At 34.9% G+C, this 27,077-nt stretch overlaps 1 protein-coding gene across 1 annotated transcript in view; it reads left to right on the forward strand.

Moving 5' to 3' along the window:
• Window positions 1–27,077, forward strand: part of LOC133181746 (uncharacterized) — a 47,539-nt gene that overhangs the window by 757 nt on the left and 19,705 nt on the right. Inside the window, exons 2-3 of the mRNA XM_061316323.1 lie at window positions 1,194–1,356; window positions 14,440–14,682. Of these exons, the coding sequence (XP_061172307.1) occupies window positions 1,249–1,356; window positions 14,440–14,682 (351 nt within the window). The 5' untranslated portion in view covers window positions 1,194–1,248. The remainder of the gene's footprint in view (window positions 1–1,193; window positions 1,357–14,439; window positions 14,683–27,077) is intronic.

Here is a 27,077-nt window from a genome sequence, read left to right on the forward strand (position 1 = left end):
ACATTTATTTAGGAATCTACAGTATTAAGAGCTTATTAAAGGACTTATCGCATGATTTCTCAGAAATCTTAATTTTATGAAAAATATTATCTACAACCTTGTTTATTAAAATTCTGAATACAATAAACGTTGTTGAAAGCGTATTTTAATAGATATTGAGAGTTGAAATTCAAATACGGCAATATGCATATTTCAGTCGGATTTCGGCGAATTACTGCTCTGACGTCATAGGCAACAATTCAGTGATAGAGAGATGAGAAGTTACACACTATTTACGGAGTTATCAACGACAAATGCAGCTTATTATGAAAAAATGCTGATAAAATTAATTCCTAATGTGATTTTCAATTACTATAGAAACATTAACTAGTTCTAAGGTGTAAGAATTTTGAGATATTTTTGTTTTTTTATTCGAAACATTTAGAATCTGTAGGTCTGATTACGGCAATGTTTCGTGATCGGAAAATTATTTTTCAAGACCGCCATCCTTTACAAAACATATGAAGGCATACTTGCTTGAATTAATATTATGTTAAAAACGAAGAATAACAAAGTTATGTAATTTGAATTTGTGAATCAAATAAGTTCATACATGTGATAAAATGACAAATTATCAAATTGTATTGTTATGGCGAGTTTCTTCGTCTTCGCCGCGTCTCCCTCGTTATTGTCGCTGCTATTTTTACAATGTTAACGGATTTTTCAGATTATTTCTTGCTGACATTTCTAAAATATAAGGTTGGATATTAAAAATCATACCTATAAAATCAGTGATTTGGTCGTCCATAACGCAGAAAATTCAGGTTGTATCGCGTATATTTTAGTAAGATTTACGTGAAGAGCTGATCAGCCATTGTCGCCTTTGACGTCACAGGGTCACGTGATCGCTATCTAATTAACTTAGATTTTTAATTCAGGGGTTTTCATTTGGGTCAATAATTGGTTAATTACTGCGATTTATCAGCAGTAAAAATACAAAATTTATAAACTGAGGTCATAAGGAACGTTTTACACTTTTAATCTCAAATAATTTAGAAACATGCGATAAGTCCTTTAAGAGCTGTTTTGAGTGTTAATATTGTGTATATCCTTAACATTTGGTTGAATTAATATTGAATTTACCTTTTATTGAATAATGCAGTAAATTGCATGTCATTTTAACTTTTGTAACTCTGGAAACATCTTGATTACAGGGTTGCTTGCCCTCAGGATTAGGAATGGGATGAAATACACAAAGCTCATCAGAAGATGGCAGACTCACTAAGTTTATTTCAGCAGTTGCCAGATTCTGTTCTCCTCCACATTTTCTCATTTCTGGATGGAGTGACTCTTACCACAGCTTCTTCTGTCTGTGTGGTCAGTGTCTCATTTTGATAAAATCAGAAGCTATTGATCAAGAAGTTAAAGTGTATTTTTTGCTAGAGATTTAAGTGTATTTTTTCTCTCTCTATATTCCTCTGTAATCGAAGATTCGGGAGGCATATAGTTCTTGCACTGTCTGTCTATCTGTCTTGTCTGTCTGTTTGTCTGTAACCTTGCCCATAACTTTTTATTGGTTGGAGCTACAGCTTTCATATATTTCACGTGTGTATTCCTTGTGACAAGACTTTTCTTTGGGTACCATCATATTTGACCTTTTGACCTTGGAGTTTGACCCAGTTTTGCAAAATTTTACCCAACATTAACCTTGGCCATAACTTTTGAACAGTTGGTGCTAGGGCACTTTCATACTTCACATATGTAATCCTTATGACAAGACCTTCCTTTGGATACCAAGAACTTTGACCTTGACCTTGGAGTTTGACCTACTTTTGGAAAACTTTAACCTTGGCCATTACTTTTGAATGGTTGGTGCTAAGGCTTTCATATTTCACATGCGTATTTCGTGAGAGAAGGCCTTTCCTTGGGCACCATTAATTTTGACCATGACCTTGATGTTTGACTCACTTTTGAAAAACTTTAATATTTTCCATGTCTTTTCAATGGTTGCTGCTAGGGCTTTCATATTTCACAGGTATATTCTTCGAGACAAGTCCTTACTTTGGGTACCAACATATTTGATTTGCATTTGAGAAAGTTTAACCTTTGCTATAAGTTGTCATATGTGGGCATCAGTGTTATATATGCACCTCAACAAAGTGGGGGTGGGGGGATTTTATATATTACCTTTGGCGTCGGCAACCCAGGTTAAAGTTTTTGGAGCAGATTTCTTTGCCCTATATTTATCAGAGATGCATGGAAGATCCTTCTAGTAAGTATCATTGTAGCATGCAGATGCTGCAATTTCAGCTGAAGAATGACCAGGTTAATGTATTTGGAGCAGGTTAAAGTTTTTGGAGCAGGTTCATTCTGAAGTAAACTATAAGCCCTATGTTGATCAAACTTGTATGGATGATACATCTAAGGATGCACTACCAGGCTTGCTTCAGATGATGGATCTGAATTACATTTTTTGGATGAGTGACCAGGTTAAAGTTTTTGGAGCAGGTTCATTCTAAAGTAACTATGAGCCTGATGTCGACCTAACTTGCATGAATGATACAGCTAAGGATGCACACTACTGGACCTGCTTCAGATGCTAATTTTGACCTATATTTTCCAGATGAGTGACCAGGTTAAAGTTTTTTTGAGCAGTTAATTATAATTTCTAAAGTGACTATAAGCCTCATGCTAACCAACCTTGCACTAAAGATACACTTATTAATGCACACTACCATAGTTGCTTTTGATGCAAGGAGCAGGTCCATGACCAAGAAACTATAGGCCTACCTGAACCATACTTGCATGGAGGGCTGCAGACTACCAGAGTTGCTTCAGATGCTGAATTTGACCTACCTTTTCCAGATGAGTGAACAAGTCAAAGTTTTTGGAGCAGGTCCACTACCAAGAAGCTGTAAGGCCTATCTGAACCAAACTTGCATGGATGATGCATCAAGTGATGAACACTCTCAAACTTGCTTCAAATGCTGGGTTTGATTTATATTTATTGGATGAGTGACTAGTTTAAAGTTTTTAGATATGTCCATTCCCAAGTAACTGCAAGTCCTATCAAACCAAAATTGCATTTAAATGTTGCATCTAGGGAGGCACATTACTAGTTTATTAGTTTAATGTGGGACTTTGCCTTACTTAAAGACAACATTCGTTGAGGTGAGCTTTGTAATCTCTTATTACCTATGTTTATTATCAGAATTCCTGCCAGAAAAATGTTTTTGCACATGTTTGTCTGCATGAGTCATTTAGAAGTGCATAATGTTTTAGAATTTTGAATTTAGTCTCAAAGGTAATCATCATCAGCCATTACACCCTGTCGTGGCTAGGACAGCTATAGATAACAAATCTTATTTGTTCAATAGGAGGCCAGACAGATTTGGTATAGTCCTTGTGCAAGGTTGCCATTGGACCTCTGTCTAAATTTTGTTTTTAAAAGTTTAACTATATACATGACTGTATATTTTTTAGTAGTAAAATGAAGGTTGCAGGTGTGCAATAAGCAGGTTGGGGGGAAACGTAAATTCTGCTATAATAGTGGTATACCACTATTATAGTGAGATTCCGCTATATTTTCGGCCGTAGTTGTCCTCGATTTCATCAAATAACATACTTGCTGTTTAAAGCGCAAGTTATGATGGGAATAAAAATGAACAATAATTGGCATCCTTACATATTATGAATTTTATTTAATTTTCTGCCGATGCGTTTGATAATGCGAACACACTTTTTAAAGCGGAAGTTAGGTTTTTAACATAGCAACCAGTGATTGCGGTAGTATTGAACAAAGACTGACTCTTAATATCTCTCTCACATGTGCACAAATTAGTGCTTGTAATAACTTTCAACCCATTTTGGTTTGTTGATTTTACAGACGAAAAGATGATTTTTGCCTGCATGGTGACCCGTTATGACAAACGAAAAAAAGCTCATTACATGTTTACTTTATTCTGATGAAACTGATTTGTATAGTTTTTGCAATAAATCGTAAACAATGATATAAGATGTCATTTCTGCAGGTAATTTACATATACATTATATGACATTAGTTTCCGGAATGTTAAACAAAATTTTTTGAAATATTAATTTTTGTATTATGACAAGTAAAGTTAGATTAAAAAAAATCTTTTTAAAAACTATTTCAAAAATTATTATGTATAAGCAATTTTTTTTGGGAATATTTGGCGTAATTTCTCAGAAGAAACATTGGTGCTTAATACATCTATTATGATTAAACCACGTAATGGCGAGACATAAATTAATTAAATGTTCATTTAGTTATGATATAGCTGCAGTTTCCAAAAATAGAAGTATGTTGAAAATTATTAATAAAAGACACCAGGGAGTATGACACATCTGCTTCTTTCCTTAAATATTTTACTAGAGAAAGAGATTGATGGCAAACTAATAACTAAACTTACATGGTACATGTGATAACTACTTTTTCTATCGTCAACTTCCCTTATTATGTACCATATTACCTGCATGTGGGATTAATGTCTTAAATTATTAGTTGATTCGATACACATTACGAACAACAAGGGGTTTCAGTTTTAAGAGGGTCTTCCACCTATCCCCCCTTTTTTTTTTAAATCACAAATCCACCTATTCCCGCTTGCAAATAACAAAATGAGTTGAACATTCATTTGTGTTTATAACAATTATGTTAATTACATCCCAACTTAGATATACCTGTGTTTTGTAGAATTTAATACACTTTAAGACAGAAAAATTCAATAAATAAATCGATGAAAATGCAATGATTGATATCACTTAATATTGTACATTTTCTGACAGAAAATAAATAAATAGATGTAAGAAAAATATAATGTAATTCACTCAAATTTTTGCACTTTAAGACAGAAAATAAATTAAATGGGTTCAATTTTTTTTTCAATTTGCTTGAAATACTGTATGAAATATGAAGATAACAAACAGTAATCGATCTCAAAAGTCCATTGAAAGAATGCAAATTTTAAACAGAGCAAACACGAACCTCTAAAAAACATCAAAGATGGGATCAGGTGTCATGGAGGAGTGAGCATCCCCTGCCGACAAGTGTGTTCCTTGTCATGATAGGAAAAAAAACGAAAAAATAACCGTACGCGAAAACAATTCAATGTGTATATAATGGCTTCTTTGTAGTGAAAAAAGCGGGCTTAATATTTTAGCGGCTGTGGCGAGACAACGATGCACTAATTCATGATAACTATTAATAAATGAATTTTGCAAAGGCCATGCTCGACAGGGGATGCATACTCCTCCATAGCACCTTATCCTACCTATTCGCTCTGCAAAAAAATTATTGCTCAAATGGCCTTTTTTCGTTATCTTCATATTTCTATTTCTCCTTGAATTTCATTTATTTACAACAGAATAATCTACTTCTGGTAAATAGGATTTCATTGTTTCTTTTCCAGTGCATATCGTAGTTAAATATAAAATTTCATGCAAGTTAGAGAATCAATAAATCGTGCAGAATTTATTTTACGTCACGTCTACAGGTAATTCCATGCACAAGTGTAATTCTTCTTTTCTTGCTAAGAATAATCATTTAAATTCATGGATTCATCATCAAGAAAGGAAACAATATACACAAACTTAAGATTACTTCGAAAAGTGACATATTATATATATTGCTTACAATTTAGACAACACAAATCGGTTCCATTAAATTGTACATGTGCTGAGCTTTTTTTTTCATTTGTCATAACGGGCCTCCGTACCCGTTACCATGCAGGCAAAAATCACCTTTTCTTCTATAAATTCGACAAACCTATTCCAAAATGAGTTGAAAGTTATTACAAGCACTAATTTGTGCACATGTGTGAGAGATATTAAGAGTCAGTCTTTGTTCAATACTACCGCAATCACTGGTTGCTATGTTAAAAATGTAACTTCCGCTTTAAAAAGTGTGTTCGCATTATCAAACACATCGGCAGAAAATTAAATAAAATTCATAATATGTAAGGATGCCAATTATTGTTCATTTTTATTCCCATCATAACTTGCGCTTTAAACAGCAAGTATGTTATTTGATGAAATCGAGGACAACTACGGCTGAAAATATAGCAGAATCTCACTATTATAGCAGAATTTACGTTTCCCCCTAACCTGATAAGATGCTGCCTATACATTTTCTGGAAGAATCATGTTAAGAGTCTATAGCGATTTAATTCCTGGGTAGCTAATATACCCATAGGTTGATTGATCAAACTTGAATGCATGATATGTCTCGAAGGGTGCATATACTATGAATCATGATCATAATTCTCCATGTGACCTATGTTTTCTAGATGAGAGACTAAATAGATGTGATTGGTAGATGTCCATGTGACCTATGTTTTCTAGATGAGAGACTAGATAGATGTGATTGGTAGATGTCCATGTGACCTGTGTTTTCTAGATGAGAGACTAAATAAATGTGATTGGTAGATGTCCATGTGACCTATGTTTTCTAGATGAGAGACTAGATAGATGTCACTGGGAGATGTCCATGTGACCTATGTTTTCTAGATGAGAGACTAGATGGATGTGATTGGTAGATGTCCATGTGACCTATGTTTTCTAGATGAGAGACTAGATAGATGTGATTGGGAGATGTCCATGTGACCTATGTTTTCTAGATGAGAGACTAGATAGATGTGATTGGTAGATGCCCATGTGACCTATGTTTTCTAGATGAGAGACTAGATAGATGTGATTGGGAGATGTCCATGTGACCTATTGTTTTCTAGATGAGAGACTAGATAGATGTGATTGGTAGATGTCCATGTGACCTATGTTTTCTAGATGAGAGACTAGATAGATGTGATTGGGAGATGTCCATGTGACCTATTGTTTTCTAGATGAGAGACTAGATAGATGTGATTGGTAGATGCCCATGTGACCTATGTTTTCTAGATGAGAGACTAGATAGATGTGATTGGTAGATGTCCATGTGACCTATTGTTTTCTAGATGAGAGACTAGATAGATGTGATTGGTAGATGCCCATGTGACCTATTGTTTTCTAGATGAGAGACTAGATAGATGTGATTGGTAGATGTCCATGTGACCTGTGTTTTCTAGATGAGAGACTAGATAGATGTCACTGGGAGATGTCCATGTGACCTATGTTTTCTAGATGAGAGACTAGATAGATGTGATTGGTAGATGTCCATGTGACCTATGTTTTCTAGATGAGAGACTAGATAGATGTGATTGGTAGATGTCCATGTGACCTATGTTTTCTAGATGAGAGACTAGATAGATGTGATTGGGAGATGTCCATGTGACCTATGTTTTCTAGATGAGAGACTAGATAGATGTGATTGGGAGATGTCCATGTGACCTGTGTTTTCTAGATGAGAGACTAGATAGATGTCACTGGGAGATGTCCATGTGACCTATGTTTTCTAGATGAGAGACTAGATGGATGTGATTGGTAGATGTCCATGTGACCTATGTTTTCTAGATGAGAGACTAGATAGATGTGATTGGTAGATGTCCATATGACCTATGTTTTCTAGATGAGAGACTAGATAGATGTGATTGGGAGATGTCCATGTGACCTATGTTTTCTAGATGAGAGACTAGATAGATGTGATTGGTAGATGCCCATGTGACCTATGTTTTCTAGATGAGAGACTAGATAGATGTGATTGGGAGATGTCCATGTGACCTATGTTTTCTAGATGAGAGACTAGATAGATGTGATTGGTAGATGTCCATGTGACCTATGTTTTCTAGATGAGAGACTAGATAGATGTGATTGGGAGATGTCCATGTGACCTATGTTTTCTAGATGAGAGACTAGATAGATGTGATTGGGAGATGTCCATGTGACCTATGTTTTCTAGATGAGAGACTAGATAGATGTAATTGGTAGATGTCCATGTGACCTATGTTTTCTAGATGAGAGACTAGATAGATGTGATTGGGAGATGTCCATGTGACCTGTGTTTTCTAGATGAGAGACTAGATAGATGTGATTGGGAGATGTCCATGTGACCTATGTTTTCTAGATGAGAGACTAGATAGATGTGATTGGGAGATGTCCATGTGACCTATGTTTTCTAGATGAGAGACTAGATAGATGTGATTGGGAGATGTCCATGTGACCTATGTTTTCTAGATGAGAGACTAGATAGATGTGATTGGGAGATGTCCATGTGACTGTGTTTTCTAGATGAGAGACTAGATAGATGTGATTGGGAGATGTCCATGTGGCCTATGTTTTCTAGATGAGAGACTAGATAGATGTGATTGGTAGATGTCCATGTGACCTATGTTTTCTAGATGAGAGACTAGATAGATGTGATTGGGAGATGTCCATGTGACCTATGTTTTCTAGATGAGAGACTAGATAGATGTGATTGGGAGATGTCCATGTGACCTATGTTTTCTAGATGAGAGACTAGATAGATGTGATTGGTAGATGTCCATGTGACCTATGTTTTCTAGATGAGAGACTAGATAGATGTAATTGGTAGATGTCCATGTGACCTGTGTTTTCTAGATGAGAGACTAGATAGATGTGATTGGGAGATGTCCATATGACCTATGTTTTCTAGATGAGAGACTAAATAAATGTGATTGGTAGATGTCCATGTGACCTATGTTTTCTAGATGAGAGACTAGATAGATGTAATTGGTAGATGTCCATGTGACCTATGTTTTCTAGATGAGAGACTAGATAGATGTGATTGGGAGATGTCCATGTGACCTATGTTTTCTAGATGAGAGACTAGATAGATGTGATTGGTAGATGTCCATGTGACCTATGTTTTCTAGATGAGAGACTAGATAGATGTGATTGGGAGATGTCCATGTGACCTGTGTTTTCTAGATGAGAGACTAGATAGATGTCACTGGGAGATGTCCATGTGACCTATGTTTTCTAGATGAGAGACTAGATAGATGTGATTGGTAGATGTCCATGTGAGCTATGTTTTCTAGATGAGAGACTAGATAGATGTGATTGGTAGATGTCCATGTGACCTGTGTTTTCTAGATGAGAGACTAGATAGATGTCACTGGGAGATGTCCATGTGACCTATGTTTTCTAGATGAGAGACTAGATAGATGTGATTGGGAGATGTCCATGTGACCTATGTTTTCTAGATGAGAGACTAGATAGATGTCACTGGGAGATGTCCATGTGACCTATGTTTTCTAGATGAGAGACTAGATAGATGTGATTGGTAGATGTCCATATGACCTATGTTTTCTAGATGAGAGACTAGATAGATGTGATTGGTAGATGTCCATGTGACCTATGTTTTCTAGATGAGAGACTAGATAGATGTGATTGGTAGATGTCCATGTGACCTATGTTTTCTAGATGAGAGACTAGATAGATGTGATTGGTAGATGTCCATGTGACCTGTGTTTTCTAGATGAGAGACTAGATAGATGTGATTGGTAGATGTCCATGTGACCTATGTTCTCTAGATGAGAGACTAGATGGATGTGATTGGGAGATGTCCATGTGACCTATGTTTTCTAGATGAGAGACTAGATAGATGTGATTGGTAGATGTCCATATGACCTATGTTTTCTAGATGAGAGACTAGATGGATGTGATTGGTAGATGTCCATGTGACCTATGTTTTCTAGATGAGAGACTAGATAGATGTGATTGGTAGATGTCCATATGACCTATGTTTTCTTGATGAGAGACTAGATAGATGTGATTGGGAGATGTCCATGTGACCTGTGTTCTCTAGATGAGAGATTAGATAGATGTCACTGGGAGATGTCCATGTGACCTATGTTTTCTAGATGAGAGACTAGATAGATGTGATTGGTAGATGTCCATGTGACCTATGTTTTCTAGATGAGAGACTAGATAGATGTGATTGGTAGATGTCCATGTGACCTATGTTTTCTAGATGAGAGACTAGATAGATGTGATTGGTAGATGTCCATATGACCTATGTTTTCTTGATGAGAGACTAGATAGATGTGATTGGTAGATGTCCATGTGACCTATGTTTTCTAGATGAGAGACTAGATAGATGTAATTGGTAGATGTCCATGTGACCTATGTTTTCTAGATGAGAGACTAGATAGATGTGATTGGTAGATGTCCATATGACCTATGTTTTCTAGATGAGAGACTAGATAGATGTGATTGGGAGATGTCCATGTGACCTATGTTTTCTAGATGAGAGACTAGATAGATGTGATTGGTAGATGTCCATGTGACCTATGTTTTCTAGATGAGAGACTAGATAGATGTGATTGGGAGATGTCCATATGACCTGTGTTTTCTAGATGAGAGACTAGATAGATGTGATTGGGAGATGTCCATGTGACCTATGTTTTCTAGATGAGAGACTAGATAGATGTGATTGGGAGATGTCCATGTGACCTGTGTTTTCTAGATGAGAGACTAGATAGATGTCACTGGGAGATGTCCATGTGACCTATGTTTTCTAGATGAGAGACTAGATGGATGTGATTGGTAGATGTCCATGTGACCTATGTTTTCTAGATGAGAGACTAGATAGATGTGATTGGGAGATGTCCATGTGACCTATGTTTTCTAGATGAGAGACTAGATAGATGTGATTGGGAGATGCCCATGTGACCTGTGTTTTCTAGATGAGAGACTAGATAGATGTCACTGGGAGATGTCCATGTGACCTATGTTTTCTAGATGAGAGACTAGATGGATGTGATTGGTAGATGTCCATGTGACCTATGTTTTCTAGATGAGAGACTAGGTAGATGTGATTGGTAGATGTCCATGTGACCTATGTTTTCTAGATGAGAGACTAGATAGATGTGATTGGTAGATGTCCATGTGACCTATGTTCTCTAGATGAGAGACTAGATAGATGTGATTGGTAGATGTCCATATGACCTATGTTTTCTTGATGAGAGACTAGATAGATTTGATTGGTAGATGTCCATGTGACCTATGTTTTCTAGATGAGAGACTAGATAGATGTAATTGGTAGATGTCCATGTGACCTATGTTTTCTAGATGAGAGACTAGATAGATGTGATTGGTAGATGTCCATATGACCTATGTTTTCTAGATGAGAGACTAGATAGATGTGATTGGGAGATGCCCATGTGACCTGTGTTTTCTAGATGAGAGACTAGATAGATGTCACTGGGAGATGTCCATGTGACCTATGTTTTCTAGATGAGAGACTAGATGGATGTGATTGGTAGATGTCCATGTGACCTATGTTTTCTAGATGAGAGACTAGATAGATGTGATTGGTAGATGTCCATGTGACCTATGTTTTCTAGATGAGAGACTAGATAGATGTGATTGGTAGATGTCCATGTGACCTATGTTTTCTAGATGAGAGACTAGATAGATGTGATTGGTAGATGTCCATATGACCTATGTTTTCTTGATGAGAGACTAGATAGATTTGATTGGTAGATGTCCATGTGACCTATGTTTTCTAGATGAGAGACTAGATAGATGTAATTGGTAGATGTCCATGTGACCTATGTTTTCTAGATGAGAGACTAGATAGATGTGATTGGTAGATGTCCATATGACCTATGTTTTCTAGATGAGAGACTAGATAGATGTGATTGGGAGATGTCCATGTGACCTATGTTTTCTAGATGAGAGACTAGATAGATGTGATTGGGAGATGTCCATGTGACCTATGTTTTCTAGATGAGAGACTAGATAGATGTGATTGGTAGATGTCCATGTGACCTATGTTTTCTAGATGAGAGACTAGATAGATGTGATTGGGAGATGTCCATGTGACCTATGTTTTCTAGATGAGAGACTAGATAGATGTAATTGGTAGATGTCCATGTGACCTGTGTTTTCTAGATGAGAGACTAGATAGATGTGATTGGTAGATGTCCATGTGACCTATGTTTTCTAGATGAGAGACTAGATAGATGTGATTGGGAGATGTCCATGTGACCTATGTTTTCTAGATGAGAGACTAGATAGATGTGATTGGTAGATGTCCATATGACCTATGTTTTCTAGATGAGAGACTAGATAGATGTGATTGGGAGATGTCCATGTGACCTATGTTTTCTAGATGAGAGACTAGATAGATGTGATTGGGAGATGTCCATGTGACCTATGTTTTCTAGATGAGAGACTAGATAGATGTGATTGGTAGATGTCCATGTGACCTATGTTTTCTAGATGAGAGACTAGATAGATGTGATTGGTAGATGTCCATGTGACCTATGTTTTCTAGATGAGAGACTAGATAGATGTGATTGGTAGATGTCCATATGACCTATGTTTTCTAGATGAGAGACTAGATAGATGTCACTGGGAGATGTCCATGTGACCTATGTTTTCTAGATGAGAGACTAGATAGATGTGATTGGTAGATGTCCATGTGACCTGTGTTTTCTAGATGAGAGACTAGATAGATGTGATTGGGAGATGTCCATGTGGCCTATGTTTTCTAGATGAGAGACTAGATAGATGTGATTGGTAGATGTCCATGTGACCTATGTTTTCTAGATGAGAGACTAGATAGATGTGATTGGGAGATGTCCATGTGACCTATGTTTTCTAGATGAGAGACTAGATAGATGTGATTGGTAGATGTCCATGTGACCTATGTTTTCTAGATGAGAGACTAGATAGATGTGATTGGTAGATGTCCATGTGACCTATGTTTTCTAGATGAGAGACTAGATAGATGTGATTGGTAGATGTCCATATGACCTATGTTTTCTAGATGAGAGACTAGATAGATGTCACTGGGAGATGTCCATGTGACCTATGTTTTCTAGATGAGAGACTAGATAGATGTGATTGGTAGATGTCCATGTGACCTATGTTTTCTAGATGAGAGACTAGATAGATGTGATTGGTAGATGTCCATGTGACCTATGTTTTCTAGATGAGAGACTAGATAGATGTGATTGGTAGATGTCCATGTGACCTATGTTTTCTAGATGAGAGACTAGATAGATGTGATTGGGAGATGTCCATGTGACCTATGTTTTCTAGATGAGAGACTAGATAGATGTGATTGGGAGATGTCCATGTGACCTGTGTTTTCTAGATGAGAGACTAGATAGATGTCACTGGGAGATGTCCATGTGACCTATGTTTTCTAGATGAGAGACTAGATGGATGTGATTGGTAGATGTCCATGTGAGCTATGTTTTCTAGATGAGAGACTAGATAGATGTGATTGGGAGATGTCCATGTGACCTGTGTTTTCTAGATGAGAGACTAGATAGATGTGATTGGTAGATGTCCATGTGAGCTATGTTTTCTAGATGAGAGACTAGATAGATGTGATTGGTAGATGTCCATGTGACCTATGTTTTCTAGATGAGAGACTAGATAGATGTGATTGGTAGATGTCCATGTGACCTATGTTTTCTAGATGAGAGACTAGATGGATGTGATTGGTAGATGTCCATGTGACCTATGTTTTCTAGATGAGAGACTAGATAGATGTGATTGGTAGATGTCCATGTGACCTATGTTTTCTAGATGAGAGACTAGATAGATGTGATTGGTAGATGTCCATGTGACCTATGTTCTCTAGATGAGAGACTAGATAGATGTGATTGGTAGATGTCCATGTGACCTATGTTCTCTAGATGAGAGACTAGATAGATGTGATTGGGAGATGTCCATGTGACCTATGTTTTCTAGATGAGAGACTAGATAGATGTGATTGGGAGATGTCCATGTGACTGTGTTTTCTAGATGATAGACTAGATAGATGTGATTGGTAGATGTCCATGTGACTGTGTTTTCTAGATGATAGACTAGATAGATGTGATTGGTAGATGTCCATGTGACCTATGTTTTCTAGATGAGAGACTAGATAGATGTGATTGGTAGATGTCCATGTGACTGTGTTTTCTAGATGATAGACTAGATAGATGTGATTGGTAGATGTCCATGTGACCTATGTTTTCTAGATGAGAGACTAGATAGATGTGATTGGTAGATGTCCATGTGACCTATGTTCTCTAGATGAGAGACTAGATAGATGTGATTGGGAGATGTCCATGTGACCTGTGTTTTCTAGATGAGAGACTAGATAAATGTCATTGGTAGATGTCCATGCCAAAATAACCATCACAGCAGCCAGCCCAAAGACAATTATAAACATCAGATTTTTCATTATCACAATTAAAAAAAAGAAATTAAGAATTAAAATAATTGCTCCCTACCTAATCAGAAGGTACACCTTGCCACTGTCTTGAATTTTCTAGGGCAGTCACATTAACTTTTTTTCACCTGGATCTTGATAATAATGATTAATCCCCATCATTCATTCATTCTGGAGTCAGTCATTTGAGTCTCAAATGACAGACAGTGCAACCAAAAGGGCACATCATGCATCAGGTGATGGTGGCTGAAATACATTTAGTTCTTTGAACTCTAGCTAGAATTAATGAATGTAGAGTGGTTTGAATACCTTTTAAATCAGACTGTTTCTGATTGTACATGTATATACACAAAATTTCTACATTTCAGCAATGGAACAGAGTGGCCAGTGATGAAGTCTTGTGGCGAGATTTGGTGAAAGGGATTATAAAGAAGAATGTCTCCCTTGCCCAAGGTAAGGGCAGCTGGAAGAGGGAGTACAAGCGTCTCCTGTACCATGCCCCCACTGAGCTCTCACAGGAAGTAGCTGGCCACACAGATGAGGTGTACTTTCTGTCGTTTTCTCCAAGTGGGAGATACATTGCTTCTGTGGGGAAAGATGGAACATGCCGGGTAGGGTTACTTCTCTCATTATGTCATTACAATTAACATGGAAACAATTTTACATGTTTAAAAATTATAATTATAACATTTCTTTCAATGTTCTAGTAGAATCCTTCCAAATTTTTCTGAAATTATAACTTTGTCTGACTTTCACTCGTATTAGATGTAAATTCCTATTTTAAAATAAGAAAGTAAAACTTAAAAATATCAAAAACAGATTGTGTGTATTTTATAAAATCTCTACATACAAGTATCATGTTTGAATCCAAAGACCAGATGGTTATCATTTGAATTTCTTAAATTAATAAAAACATCAATAAACAAATTTTGATGAAAGCCTAAAAAAGATTTAGAAGTCAGAAATTATCACCATGTATAAACTTCATGTTATATATGAGTCAAAGTTTTATTGTGTTTTTAATGATAATTAAAAACTTATTTGGTTAGTACAGCAATAAAGTAGCATTTACTTGAAATTTTGATGGTACATGTTTATTATGTTAAATATGTGTCGAATGCTACATGTAAGTTTGACATGAAGCCTGAGTCACGAGGAAGAGAAAACTTCATCAACTTCTTCATAAATCTTCTTCCTGATCACTTCTATACCGAGACAAATGTGAATCCTATAGGACTCATCTCTTTCTATACCGAGACAAATGTGAATCCTATAGGACTCATCTCTTTCTATACCGAGACAAATGTGAATCCTATAGGACTCATCTCTTTCTATACTGAGACAAATGTGAATCCTATAGGACTCATCTCTTTCTATACCGAGACAAATGTGAATCCTATAGGACTCATCTCTTTCTATACCGAGACAAATGTGAATCCTATAGGACTCATCTCTTTCTATACCGAGACAAATGTGAATCCTATAGGACTCATCTCTGTAATTACCTGTATTTGATGCCCTACCCATCCCCACAATGCTTAATATAGAATGAAATTTGAAAAAAAAAAATTCAAAAAAAGAGAAAAAAAATTATAATGATAATAATTAATAGTTGCTTAGAATTATCACACAGCTTTAGTAGCTACTATGAACAAGTAAACAAATCCAATTCAAACAAGATTGAACTTGTTAGGAATTTTGTTGAACTGTCAAAACCAACAAAAACAAAATAGAAAAATATCTCTGATGTTGCAGTTAAAATGGAATTACAAAAAGCTTATGAAGGCTGAACCGAGAATGCTATCTTACAAGTTTCAAAAGCCAAAAACATTTTGAGCCGCAGAAATTGTGCATTATACAATACTTAATAAATTCATCCTTTTGTAAACCATTTTAACAAAGTGCACATAAAGAAAATGACAGAAAACACATCACATATATGTTAAGGTTTGCAGCTTCTTTTACAGTGCCATTTCTTGTAGATTACAATACTCAGATATGCCAGGGTATCCTTGTACTAAATGGACGTGTAAATCTGAGTGCTTGTGTCATGCTAACAGCTCACACAGACCTGTGTAATATTTTCATATTTCAGGACTGTAATATGGTCGAAGGTCATAAAATCGACAGGGTCCAAATTTCGATGGTTTCGTTATTTTGTTTATATCTCCTTTGATCTCGCAAAATAGACCCATATCTTTCACATTTTTTGAGACCAAGACAATTTTATTTTGAGTTTTATGTAGACAATTTTTTACCTTTAACGAAGAATTTGTCATAATCTGAAAGAGAAAATAATGACATAGTTTGAAGGCTCGCATTTGTTATTTTAATATAAAGAAGTTATACAAATACAGGCCATATTCACCAACTGCCCTCCCTACTCTTTATCTTAATACAAAACTAGTATTAATTGTAACGGGGACCGTTACAGATGTTCCCCAAACGCTCCCCAACTTCCTTTTGGTGTCTTATTCCCTGTAAGCTTCATTAAATAAGGCAATCAAGTATAATTGGGTTTTTTACGCATCTTGCGCGCGCACGGGCATGCATGTACAAAATGACCATGTCAACTTGTCTATACTTTTAATAGATCTTTATATTCAAATTTCATCAAAAGATAAAAAAATTGGCTATATTAAGTCATTTTACGCATTGCAAGCGCGCGCACGTGCATGCATGTTCATGATGACCGGTTCATCTTGTCAACACTATTAATATATTTACATATTTTGAGTATCAAAGCATTTCATCAAAAAGTATAAAAGTTGCAGCTATATCAAGTATACTGGTCAATTTAGCATTGCATGCGCGCGCACGTGCATGCAAGTGCATATTGACAATGTCGTCTTGTCTACATTTATAATATGCCTATATTATCTGAGTATCAAAGCATTACATCAAAAATGTAAAAGTTATGGTTATATCAAGTATATTGGTAATTTTACTCATTGCACGCGTACGCACGTGCATGCATGTGTGCGCTGACCATGTCATCTTGTGTACACTTCTAATATATATTTATATTCTGAGCTTCAAAGCAATTCATCAAAAAATGTACAAGTAAAGTCTATATAATTTGTGTTGGTTATTTCAATCATTGCGCATGCGCACACGTGCATGCATGTGCATTCTGACCATGTCATCTTGTCTACACTTTTAGTATATCCTTACATCCTGAGTATCAAAGCATTTCATCAAAAGATATGAAACTTATGGCTATATCAGGTATATCTGTCATTTTACCCATTGCACGCGCGCGCACGTGCATGCATGTGTGCGCTGATCAAGTCTTCTTGTCTACACTTCTAATATATATTTATATTCTGAGTTTCAAAGCATTTCATCAAAGAATGTACAAGTTAAGTCTATATCAATTGTATTGGTTATTTCAATCAATGCGCATGCGCACACGTTCCTGCATGTGCATTCTGACCATGTCATCTTGTCTACACTTTTAATATATCCTGACATCCTGAGTATCAAAGCATTCCATCAAAAGATATGAAAGTTATGGCTGTATCAGGTATATCTGTCATTTTACCCATTGCACGCGCGCGCACGTGCACGCACGTGCATGCATGTGTGCGCTGATCAAGTTTTCTTGTCTACACTTCTAATATATATTTATATTCTGAGTTTCAAAGCAATTCATCAAAAAATGTACAAGTTAAGTCTATATCAATTGTATTGGTTATTTCAATCAATGCGCATGCGCGCACGTGCATGCATGTGCATTCTGACCATGTCATCTTGTCTACACTATTAATATATCCTTACATTCTGAGTTTCAAAGCATTTCATCAAAAAATATAAAAGTTACAGCTATATCAAGTATATTGGTCATTTTACGCATTGCACGCGCACGCACGTGCATGCACGTGCGCGCAAAATGACCTTCGTTCCGCAAATCTACATAACATTCCTAGTAACCCTAAAAAGGTTTCACCTCAATCGGATGTGTAGTTTCGGAGATCACTCACGGACAAAAAAGTACCCAGGAAGAAAAATAATAATAACTAGACTCTTGTTGCCATGGCAACAAAAAGGTCTTCCGTTTTTCTATATAATCTGTAAGAATTCGCTTTTTTCTATGTAGAAAAGAAAACAACACATACAATATTTAACTGGAAAAATACCCTTTCAGTACTTAAGGTACTTTGATTTTGATGACCAATTAGCACCTATGGATAGAATTGGAGGGCTCGGTTGTAACACGTGGCAACATTTCGTATCTATCGAAAGTTGGTCACATTAAGCTGCCGAAGATCTTTTCCAGATAGTAAATGAACAGAATTACTTCCAAGAAGAAAAAGAAATATCTCGTCATCTGTCCTTGCACAAATTTCTGCAGAGAGGTGGACATCAAAATTATTGGAAATATCATCCCACCAGCCATTACGTAAATCCGATGTCAGCGAGCAAGAACAGGTGATGTGCATAAATATATCTAGAAAGATTTTGCCACAGAATCTGCAGATGTCTGGAATCTGTTCAGGAGGACTTGCTATGAGTTTCAAATAAATTTACGTAACAGGATTTCATACGAGTTCGAAGGAACTGACCATACGAAACAGGGGTTCTGATTTAGACAGGAAACGGTGAAAATCACTGTCGTTTAACATTCTATTGTTTATCATTTATATATCAGATACTCAAAACTTCGTATAAATTAGCAAACATTGAATGATTACATCCTCTTTTGTTAAAAATACATAAGAACACAAAATAAATAAATAAAACTTTTCGGAGTAAATAATTATAAATTATTGCTATTAGACTTTATGTTAACTGTTATTAAAATAACCCTTATTTAATATAGGTCTATATCGGCAAATTAATTAAAACCATGTAAATTATGATAGTCTTAATCCTGTATGAGGCATATTCGCCGGGGGGTGGTGGTGGAGGTTCATAGCCGATTAAAAGTGAGAAAAACAAGATCCGATTAAAAAAGCAACAAATAACAGTGACTTCTTAAAAATATAGTCATGTATTGAATGAAATACTATATACTACACATGTAAATACTATAAATTAAATTTGTTTTTACTCGTCTTGCGTAATCACGGCGGAACCAGACAATCTGTTTTGCTTTCTTTAATACATGATTTTAATAGCGAGAAAAAATAACGCCAGGTGAATTTTGTTTTTTAGAATGTTAGAATTATTTCACCCTATTCTTTGTTCAATAAAATTTATCCGAGAATTATTTTTTGTTTTACACAGAAAAACCGATGATCCGAAAGTTCATGTACCATAAACGCAGTATTTTTAAAAAGTTTTTTAAAGACTAAATTATACAAACAAAATATAAACATTATACAAATGATATAAATCAACGGGTGTAGTTTATGGACATCATTTCATTAAATTGGTTTATATAAATTTTCATTTATAATTTAAGCCTAGAATTTAAAAAAAAACCATAAATTGTACAATTATCTCATTTTCTTAGGATAACATCTTTATTTTCTATTAAGTGTTGTTCATTCAAGTTATGAACAGAATCCCGAAAATAAGTACATTGTAGATGCATTTCATTGGAACCAGATGGTATTCAAGGTAAATACTTCACACCAGGTGCAAGAGCAGTGCAGGTATGTTGACGATATCTCGTATACAGTTTGAAAGTATTTCTCTTGAATTTATAGCTCGAATCAGAGCATAGGTTTACCCAGAAATATTTTCTATAATTTACATGTAGAAGCAGTTCCGTATTCTGTACATGTACATGTATTTCACAAAGTCAGTTTCCAAAATTCAATACAGCATAATTATGCATCAAGTAAGTCTATTTATAGTAAAAGGTACTTTCCATTTAAATGGTAGTAGGCGAAATACTTTTATATAGAATACTGCAGTTCATACAGCGTCAAGTGATTTTGATTGACAGGCCAAACACTTCGTGTGATACTTTAAGCAGAAAAAACAGGTTGTGATCATGTCTGACTTTGAAATCAAAGAACATTTATTAAAGATATAGAACATTTCTTTGCTCTATGTATATATGGATAGGAGGAGTGATTAAGAGGGAATCTCTCTCTCTCTCTCTCTCGACATCTAAATTTAACATTTCAGTATCATAATTTCATATTATGAGAAAAAATCTACCATTATAGAATATGAAGAAACTATAACCACATGTATAACTTAAATACCGCCTATTTGCGCCACCTTCTCCAAATATAAATCAAGACAGGGGTGGGGCGCTTCAAAGGAAGTACAATGTAGATAGTTTAATACTTATCCGACCTATCAATTGACCTGTGCATTTTTTTATCACTGTAATAATTCTTTTTCAGAAGAAACATCTAGCAGAGCCATAATTCACACACAATCGCCTTTTCACATAATATTTTATTAACTCTTTGAGTATTTCACAAGAATCGCCTTTTCGCCTAATTTTAAGTGACGGGTTTCAGTTTATATCAAAAAGCTTTAAAGCTGTATTACGATTACATTCCATCACTATAAATGTATACTGTCTATAATATATATTTACTTGAATGTGCTAGCTGCCATATATCAGTTTATTTTAGATATATATACATGTGTAAATACATATGCATTCTTCAATAACTGTCAATATGTACAGTCTTACACTGCAGTGGCAACTTTATACACTGAATGTGGAAAGCAAGGTACTCTTACATGTAGAAGAGAGTGAATATGAAACGTCTAAATAGAATGCAGACATCGACAACGTCATCGATACTATTTCAGCCTTTATCTCGAAAGTTCTATTCTCACTTACAAGTCAGAGTTATCTTTCTTTGCCCATTACGTAAATAGGGAAAATGACGGTACCGAAAATCTACAAAATGTGGAATCTGATTTCAAAACAAATTATATATTTAGTATTTGTAGACTAATCTCTGTTATACATAAAAATATCTTGAAAAAATATTAAAAAACAAAAAAGTTTAAAATTGACCATACACAAGTTCACTTCCGGTTCGGACAGGAAGTACCGGAAACACGCGAAAACAACTTCGAAACAAAGAGAATGTCATGATCTAATACTCCTGTAAATTTCACATCTTTACCTCAAACCGTTTCTGAGAAAAATTCCGGACAAAAGTCCATTTAAAAATTGGAAATTCGGCCGTAACTTCGGACCGGAAGTGAATTTTTCAAAAAACGGAATTTTATATAAACTTCATATATCAGCCTACTATCATGTGAAAAATTGTGAAAATCTATCCAACCATCTCTGAGTAATCGCGCTCACAAAATTTGGGAGGAATAATAATAATAATAATAATAATAATAAAAAGAAACAATACAATCACTATAGGTCTTCCGTTGTGAACGGAAGACCTAATAATAATAACTGGTGCTAATTGTAACGGGAACCGTTACAGATGTTCCCCAAACGGCTCCCCAATCCCTTATGATGCCCCATTCCCTACAAGCTTCAATGAATTAGACAATACTTTTGTAATATAGATGGACACATTATTCTTAAGGGGACTTCATTGGAAAACTACTCCGATATAGCCATATGGGTATTACCCAATCAAATTTCAGCGCATGTGCTTGCACATGTTTTCTACATTTTTCACATTAATTTTCTTATAGTGTCTCACAATACATACATTTGTGTTAAATATTAAAGAATTTCATTGAAAAATAAGAGAGATGTAACCCTTTAAGTATTAGCCAATCAGAATTCAGCATACGCGCATGCATGGCCTTGCATTCAATTTTGATAGTATCATAATGAAGGAGCTCTATGTGTCTATCCATGTCGTAAATTTCATCCTGTTTTGTTGAAAACCAAGGGAGTTATAGACATTTAAAGTTTCAACCAATCAGATTGCAGCACATCTGCATGCGCGTGTTTTCAAGAAATTTCCTATATAACATGTTGTAGCACCTTAAAATATATACTTAAATTCTAAATTTCAAAGTATTTTGTCAAAAAACAAGGAAATTATTGAGATTTTTGTATCAACCAATCAGAGAAGAGCGCACGTGCATGCGCGTGAGTTCACGCTAATTTGATCATGTTATCTTGTCTAGACTACTTATTTATCTTTATATTTTGAGTTTCAAAGCAATTCATTAAGAAATATAAAAGTTACGGCTTCATCAAGTATATCAGTCATTTCACTCATTGCACGCGCGCGCACGTGCATGCATGTGCGCGCAAAATGACCTTCGTTCCGAACACCTACACAACATGCCTATTAACCCTAAAAAGGTTTCATGTCAATCGGATGAGTGGTTCTATGAGAACACTCCCGGACAAAAAAGTACCGGAGAAGAAAGTAGAAAAAAAGAATAATAACTAGACTCTTGTTGCCATGGCAACAAAAAAGTCTTCCGTTCTTCTAAATCTGTAAGAATTTGTTTTTTTCTGTGGAAAAAACATACATATCATATTTACTGTGAAAGAAAAAAATAACTGGAAAAAAGTCCTTTCAGTACTTAAGGTACTTTGATTTTCATTATCAATCTTCTATAATACATTTGGCACCTATAAGAGATATACGTATATCATTAGCAATTTAAAAAAAAAATGTTTGCAATCATTTCTAAGACAAACAAACAGACGAACGAACACCGTACTATCATAAACTTCACTGTGTGTATCTTTTGGCATAATTGTGATGGTGTTATGAAAAAATATAATGAATTAAGTTAGTATCACATTAAACGTAAAGTCACTGAGTTTTGTAAAGTTATAATATCAAGATTTGACAACATACCTATAAGACAAATTATTCAATTACAGTAATTCTTTAGCAATCGATTGATTGATTGATTGATTGATTGATTATACGTATGTTGTTTAACGTCCCTCTCCAGAATTTTTCACTCACATGGAGACGCCACCACTCGCCGGTGGAGACTGTAAATTTTTGTCCTATACTTTGGCATTTATCGCAATTGAGCAGTGGGGGATCTTTTTTATGCCAGCATCTTCTGCGACAAGGGACCTCGATTTATACGATCTCATCCAAAGGACCGGTCTCCACGTCCCACAGTCGAAGTTCATAATACCGAGATATTTTATTTTTTATTTTATTCTATTTTTTTCACAAGTTTGTTGCAGCAGATTTACTTAAAGATCATACTTCAAGATCATTTCGAAGTCAGGCTACTTAATTGCAGTGCATACAGCGTCAAGTGATTTTGATTGACAGGTCAACACACGTGCACTTCGTGTGATACTTTTTAAGCTGAAAAATATACAGGATGTGACCATGACTGACTATGAAATCAGAAAACATCTAATAAAGAATGGGTGTGACCGATAAAGAACTAATTTTTGGTCTGGATCGGGATTAAGAGGGAATCTCTCCTCTCTCTCTCTCTTTCTCTCAGACATGTAAATTGAACATTTCATAATTATAAAATATGAAATTCTGTATACATGTAAATGGTAATGTTATTCACATGTTCCAGATTTAAATCTAAAACGAATATATAATTCAAATTCAAGACGGGGGGGGGGGGGGGGGCTTCAAAGGAATTAGATAATTTTATGAATTACAAGGAAAAGTACGGACGTCAGTTGCATGTACATGATTATATATCATTGCATAAAATTGTGTTCATTCAGATATACTTATCCCACATATCAACAGACTTGTACAATTTTTTTACCATGTTTTTTTTTTTCAAAAGAAACATATAGCGTACCATTATTTCACACACTCTTTAACTCTTTGAGTATTTCACAAGAATCCAAGAGTCGCCTTTTCACATCTTTTATAATTCCTTGGGTATATAGAGTATAGATCAAGTGTCATAAATAATTTAACCTTTTATCAAATATATATGTAATAACCAAATCTAATCTATAGATTGATTTTCTTTAAGTGGCAGATATCAATTTATTTATAAAGGCTTTAAAACAGTACTGTATTACAATTTTCTATCGCTTAATTCCTTTTTTGAGTGTATGTAATATTTTTTAATATCGAAAGTAAAACTCGGAAATCGGGATAATTTCGCATTCAGATCATAGAGAATAATAAATCGTCTGCATTATAGAAGGCTTATAACTATCGTATTCTGAACTTAATATACGAAATAGATAAAACTGCATGCCTGTCCATCACTATAAATGTATATTCAGTGCTTATAATATATTTACTTGAATTAGCTACCTAGCATATATATATTAATTTTTTTTTTAGATATATTCATGTGTAAGTTAACTAACTGTCAATACAGACTTACACTACACTGGCAACTTCAAACTTTACATGCACTGGAAGCGGTAACCAACGTCCTCTTAAATTTTGAAGAGTGAATATAGAACGTCTAAATATTTTGATATGGAGAGTGTATATGTCTCTAACGTCATCGATACTATTTCCGCCTTTATCTCGAAAGTTCTATTCTCACTTACAAGTCAGAGTTATCTTTCTTTGCCCATTGTCTACACACTAGGTAAATAGGGAAAATGAGGGTACCGAAAATCTGCAAAATGTGGAATCTGATTTCAAAACAAATTATATATTTAGTATTTGTAGAATAACCTCTGTTATACATAATAATATCTTGAAAAAATATTAAAAAACAAAAAAGTTGAAAATTGACCAAACACAAGTTCACTTCCGGTTCGAACAGGAAGTACCGGAAACACACGAAAACAACTTCGAAACAAAGAGAATGTCATGATCTAATACCCCTGTAAATTTCACATCTTTACCTCAAACCGTTTCCGAGAAAAATTCCGGACAAAAGTCCATTTAAAAATTGGAAATTCGGCCGTAACTTCGGACCGGAAGTGAATTTTTCAAAAAACGGAATTTTATATAAACTTCATATATCAGCCTACTATCATGTGAAAAATTGTGAAAATCTATCCAACCATCTCTGAGTAATCGCGCTCACAAAATTTGGGAGGAATAATAATAATAATAATAATAATAACTAGACTCTTGTTGCCATGGCAACAAAAAAGTCTTCCGTTCTTCTAAATCTGTAAGAATTTGCTTTTTTCTGTGTCAAAAACATACATATCATATTAACTGTGAAAGAAAAAATAACTGGAAAAAAAGTCCTTTCAGTACTTATGGTACTTTGATTTTCATGATCAATCTTGTATAATGCATTTGGCACCTATGAGAGATATACGTATATCATAGAGCAAGGATGATTAGCAGTTTAAAAAAATTGTTTGAAATCATTTCTAAGACAAACAAACAGACGAACGAACACCGTACTATCATAAACTTCACTGTGTATATGGTCTGGCATAATTGTGATGGTGTTATAAAAAATATAATGAATTAAGTTAGTATCACATTAAACGTAAAGTCACTGAGTTTTGTAAAGCTATCAAGATTTGACAGCATACCTATAAGAAAGATTATTCAATAACAGTAATTATTCAGCAATCGTTTAATTGATTGATTTATTATATGTTTTTTTCGTCTCTCTCGAGAATTTTTCACTCACATGGAGACGCCACCACTCGCCGGAGGAGACTGCAATTTTTTTTTTATACTTTGGCAATTATCACCATTGAGCAGTGAATAATCTTTTTTGTGCCAGCACCTTCTGCGACACGGGACCTCGATTTATACGATCTCATCCCAAGGACCGGTCTCCACGTCCCACAGTCGAAGTTCATAATACCGAGATATTTTATTTTATTTTATTTTTTCACAAGTTTGTTGCATCAGATGTACTTAAAGATCATACTTCAAGATCATTTCGAACTCAGGCTACTTTTTTGCAGTGCACACAGCGTCAGGTTATTTTGATTGACAGGTCAACACAAGTGCACTTCGTGTAATACTTTTTAAGCAGAAAAATATACAGGATGTGACCATGACTGACTATGAAATCAGAAAACATTTAATAAAGAATGGGTGTCACTGATATAGAACTAATTTTTGGTCTATGTAAATGGATAGGAGGATTTCTCTCTTCCTCTCTCTCTCTCTCTCTCTCAGACATGTAAATTGAACATTTCAGTATAATAATGACTAATCTACCATTATAGAATATGAAATTCTATATACATGTAAATGTAATTATAACCACATGTTCCAGATTTAAATCTTAAACGAATATATAATTCAAATGCCTAGCTGCACGAACATCTCCAAATATTAATCAAAACTGGGGGGGGGGGGGGGCTTCAAAGGAATTAGATAGTTTTATGTTTTATGAATTATAAGGAAAAGTACGGACGTCAGTTGCATGTACATAATTATATATCATTGCATAAAATTGTGTTTATTCAGGTATACTCATCCCACATATCAACAGACCTGTGCAATTTTTTATCATGTTTTTTTTTTTCAAAAGAAACATATAGCGAAGCATTATTTCACACAGAATCGCGTTTTCACATATTTTTTTTAACTCTTTGAGTATTTCACAAGAATCCAAGAATCGCCTTTTCACATCTTTTATAACTCCTTGGGTATATAGAGTATAGATCATGTGTCATAAATAATTCAACTTTTTATCAAATATACATGTAATAACCAAATCTAATCTATAGATTGATTTTCTTTCTTTCCAGTGGCAGATATCAATTTATTTATAAAGGCTTTAAAACAGTACTGTATTACAATTTTCTATCGCTTAATTCCTTTTTTGAGTGTATGTAATATTTTTTAATATCGAAAGTAAAACTCGGAAATCGGGATAATTTGGCATTCAGATCATAGAGAATAATAAATCGTCTGCATTATAAAAGACGTATAACTATCGTATTCTGAACTTAATATACGAAATAGATAAAACTGCATGCCTGTCCATCACTATAAATGTATATTCAGTGCTTATAATATATTTACTTGAATTAGCTACCTAGCATATATATATTAATTTTTTTATAGATATATTCATGTGTAAATTAACTAACTGTCAATACAGACTTACACTACACTGGCAACTTCAAACTTTACATGCACTGGAAGCTGTAACCAACGTCCTCTTAAACTTTGAAGAGTGAATATAGAACGTCTAAATATTTTGATATGGAGAGTGTATATGTCTCTAACGTCATCGATACTATTTCCGC

Source organism: Saccostrea echinata, unplaced genomic scaffold (assembly GCF_033153115.1).
Source record: "Saccostrea echinata isolate AGI-Se365-2 ecotype Australia unplaced genomic scaffold, CSIRO_AGI_Sech_v1 ptg000009l, whole genome shotgun sequence".
Lineage (NCBI taxonomy): Eukaryota > Metazoa > Mollusca > Bivalvia > Ostreida > Ostreidae > Saccostrea > Saccostrea echinata.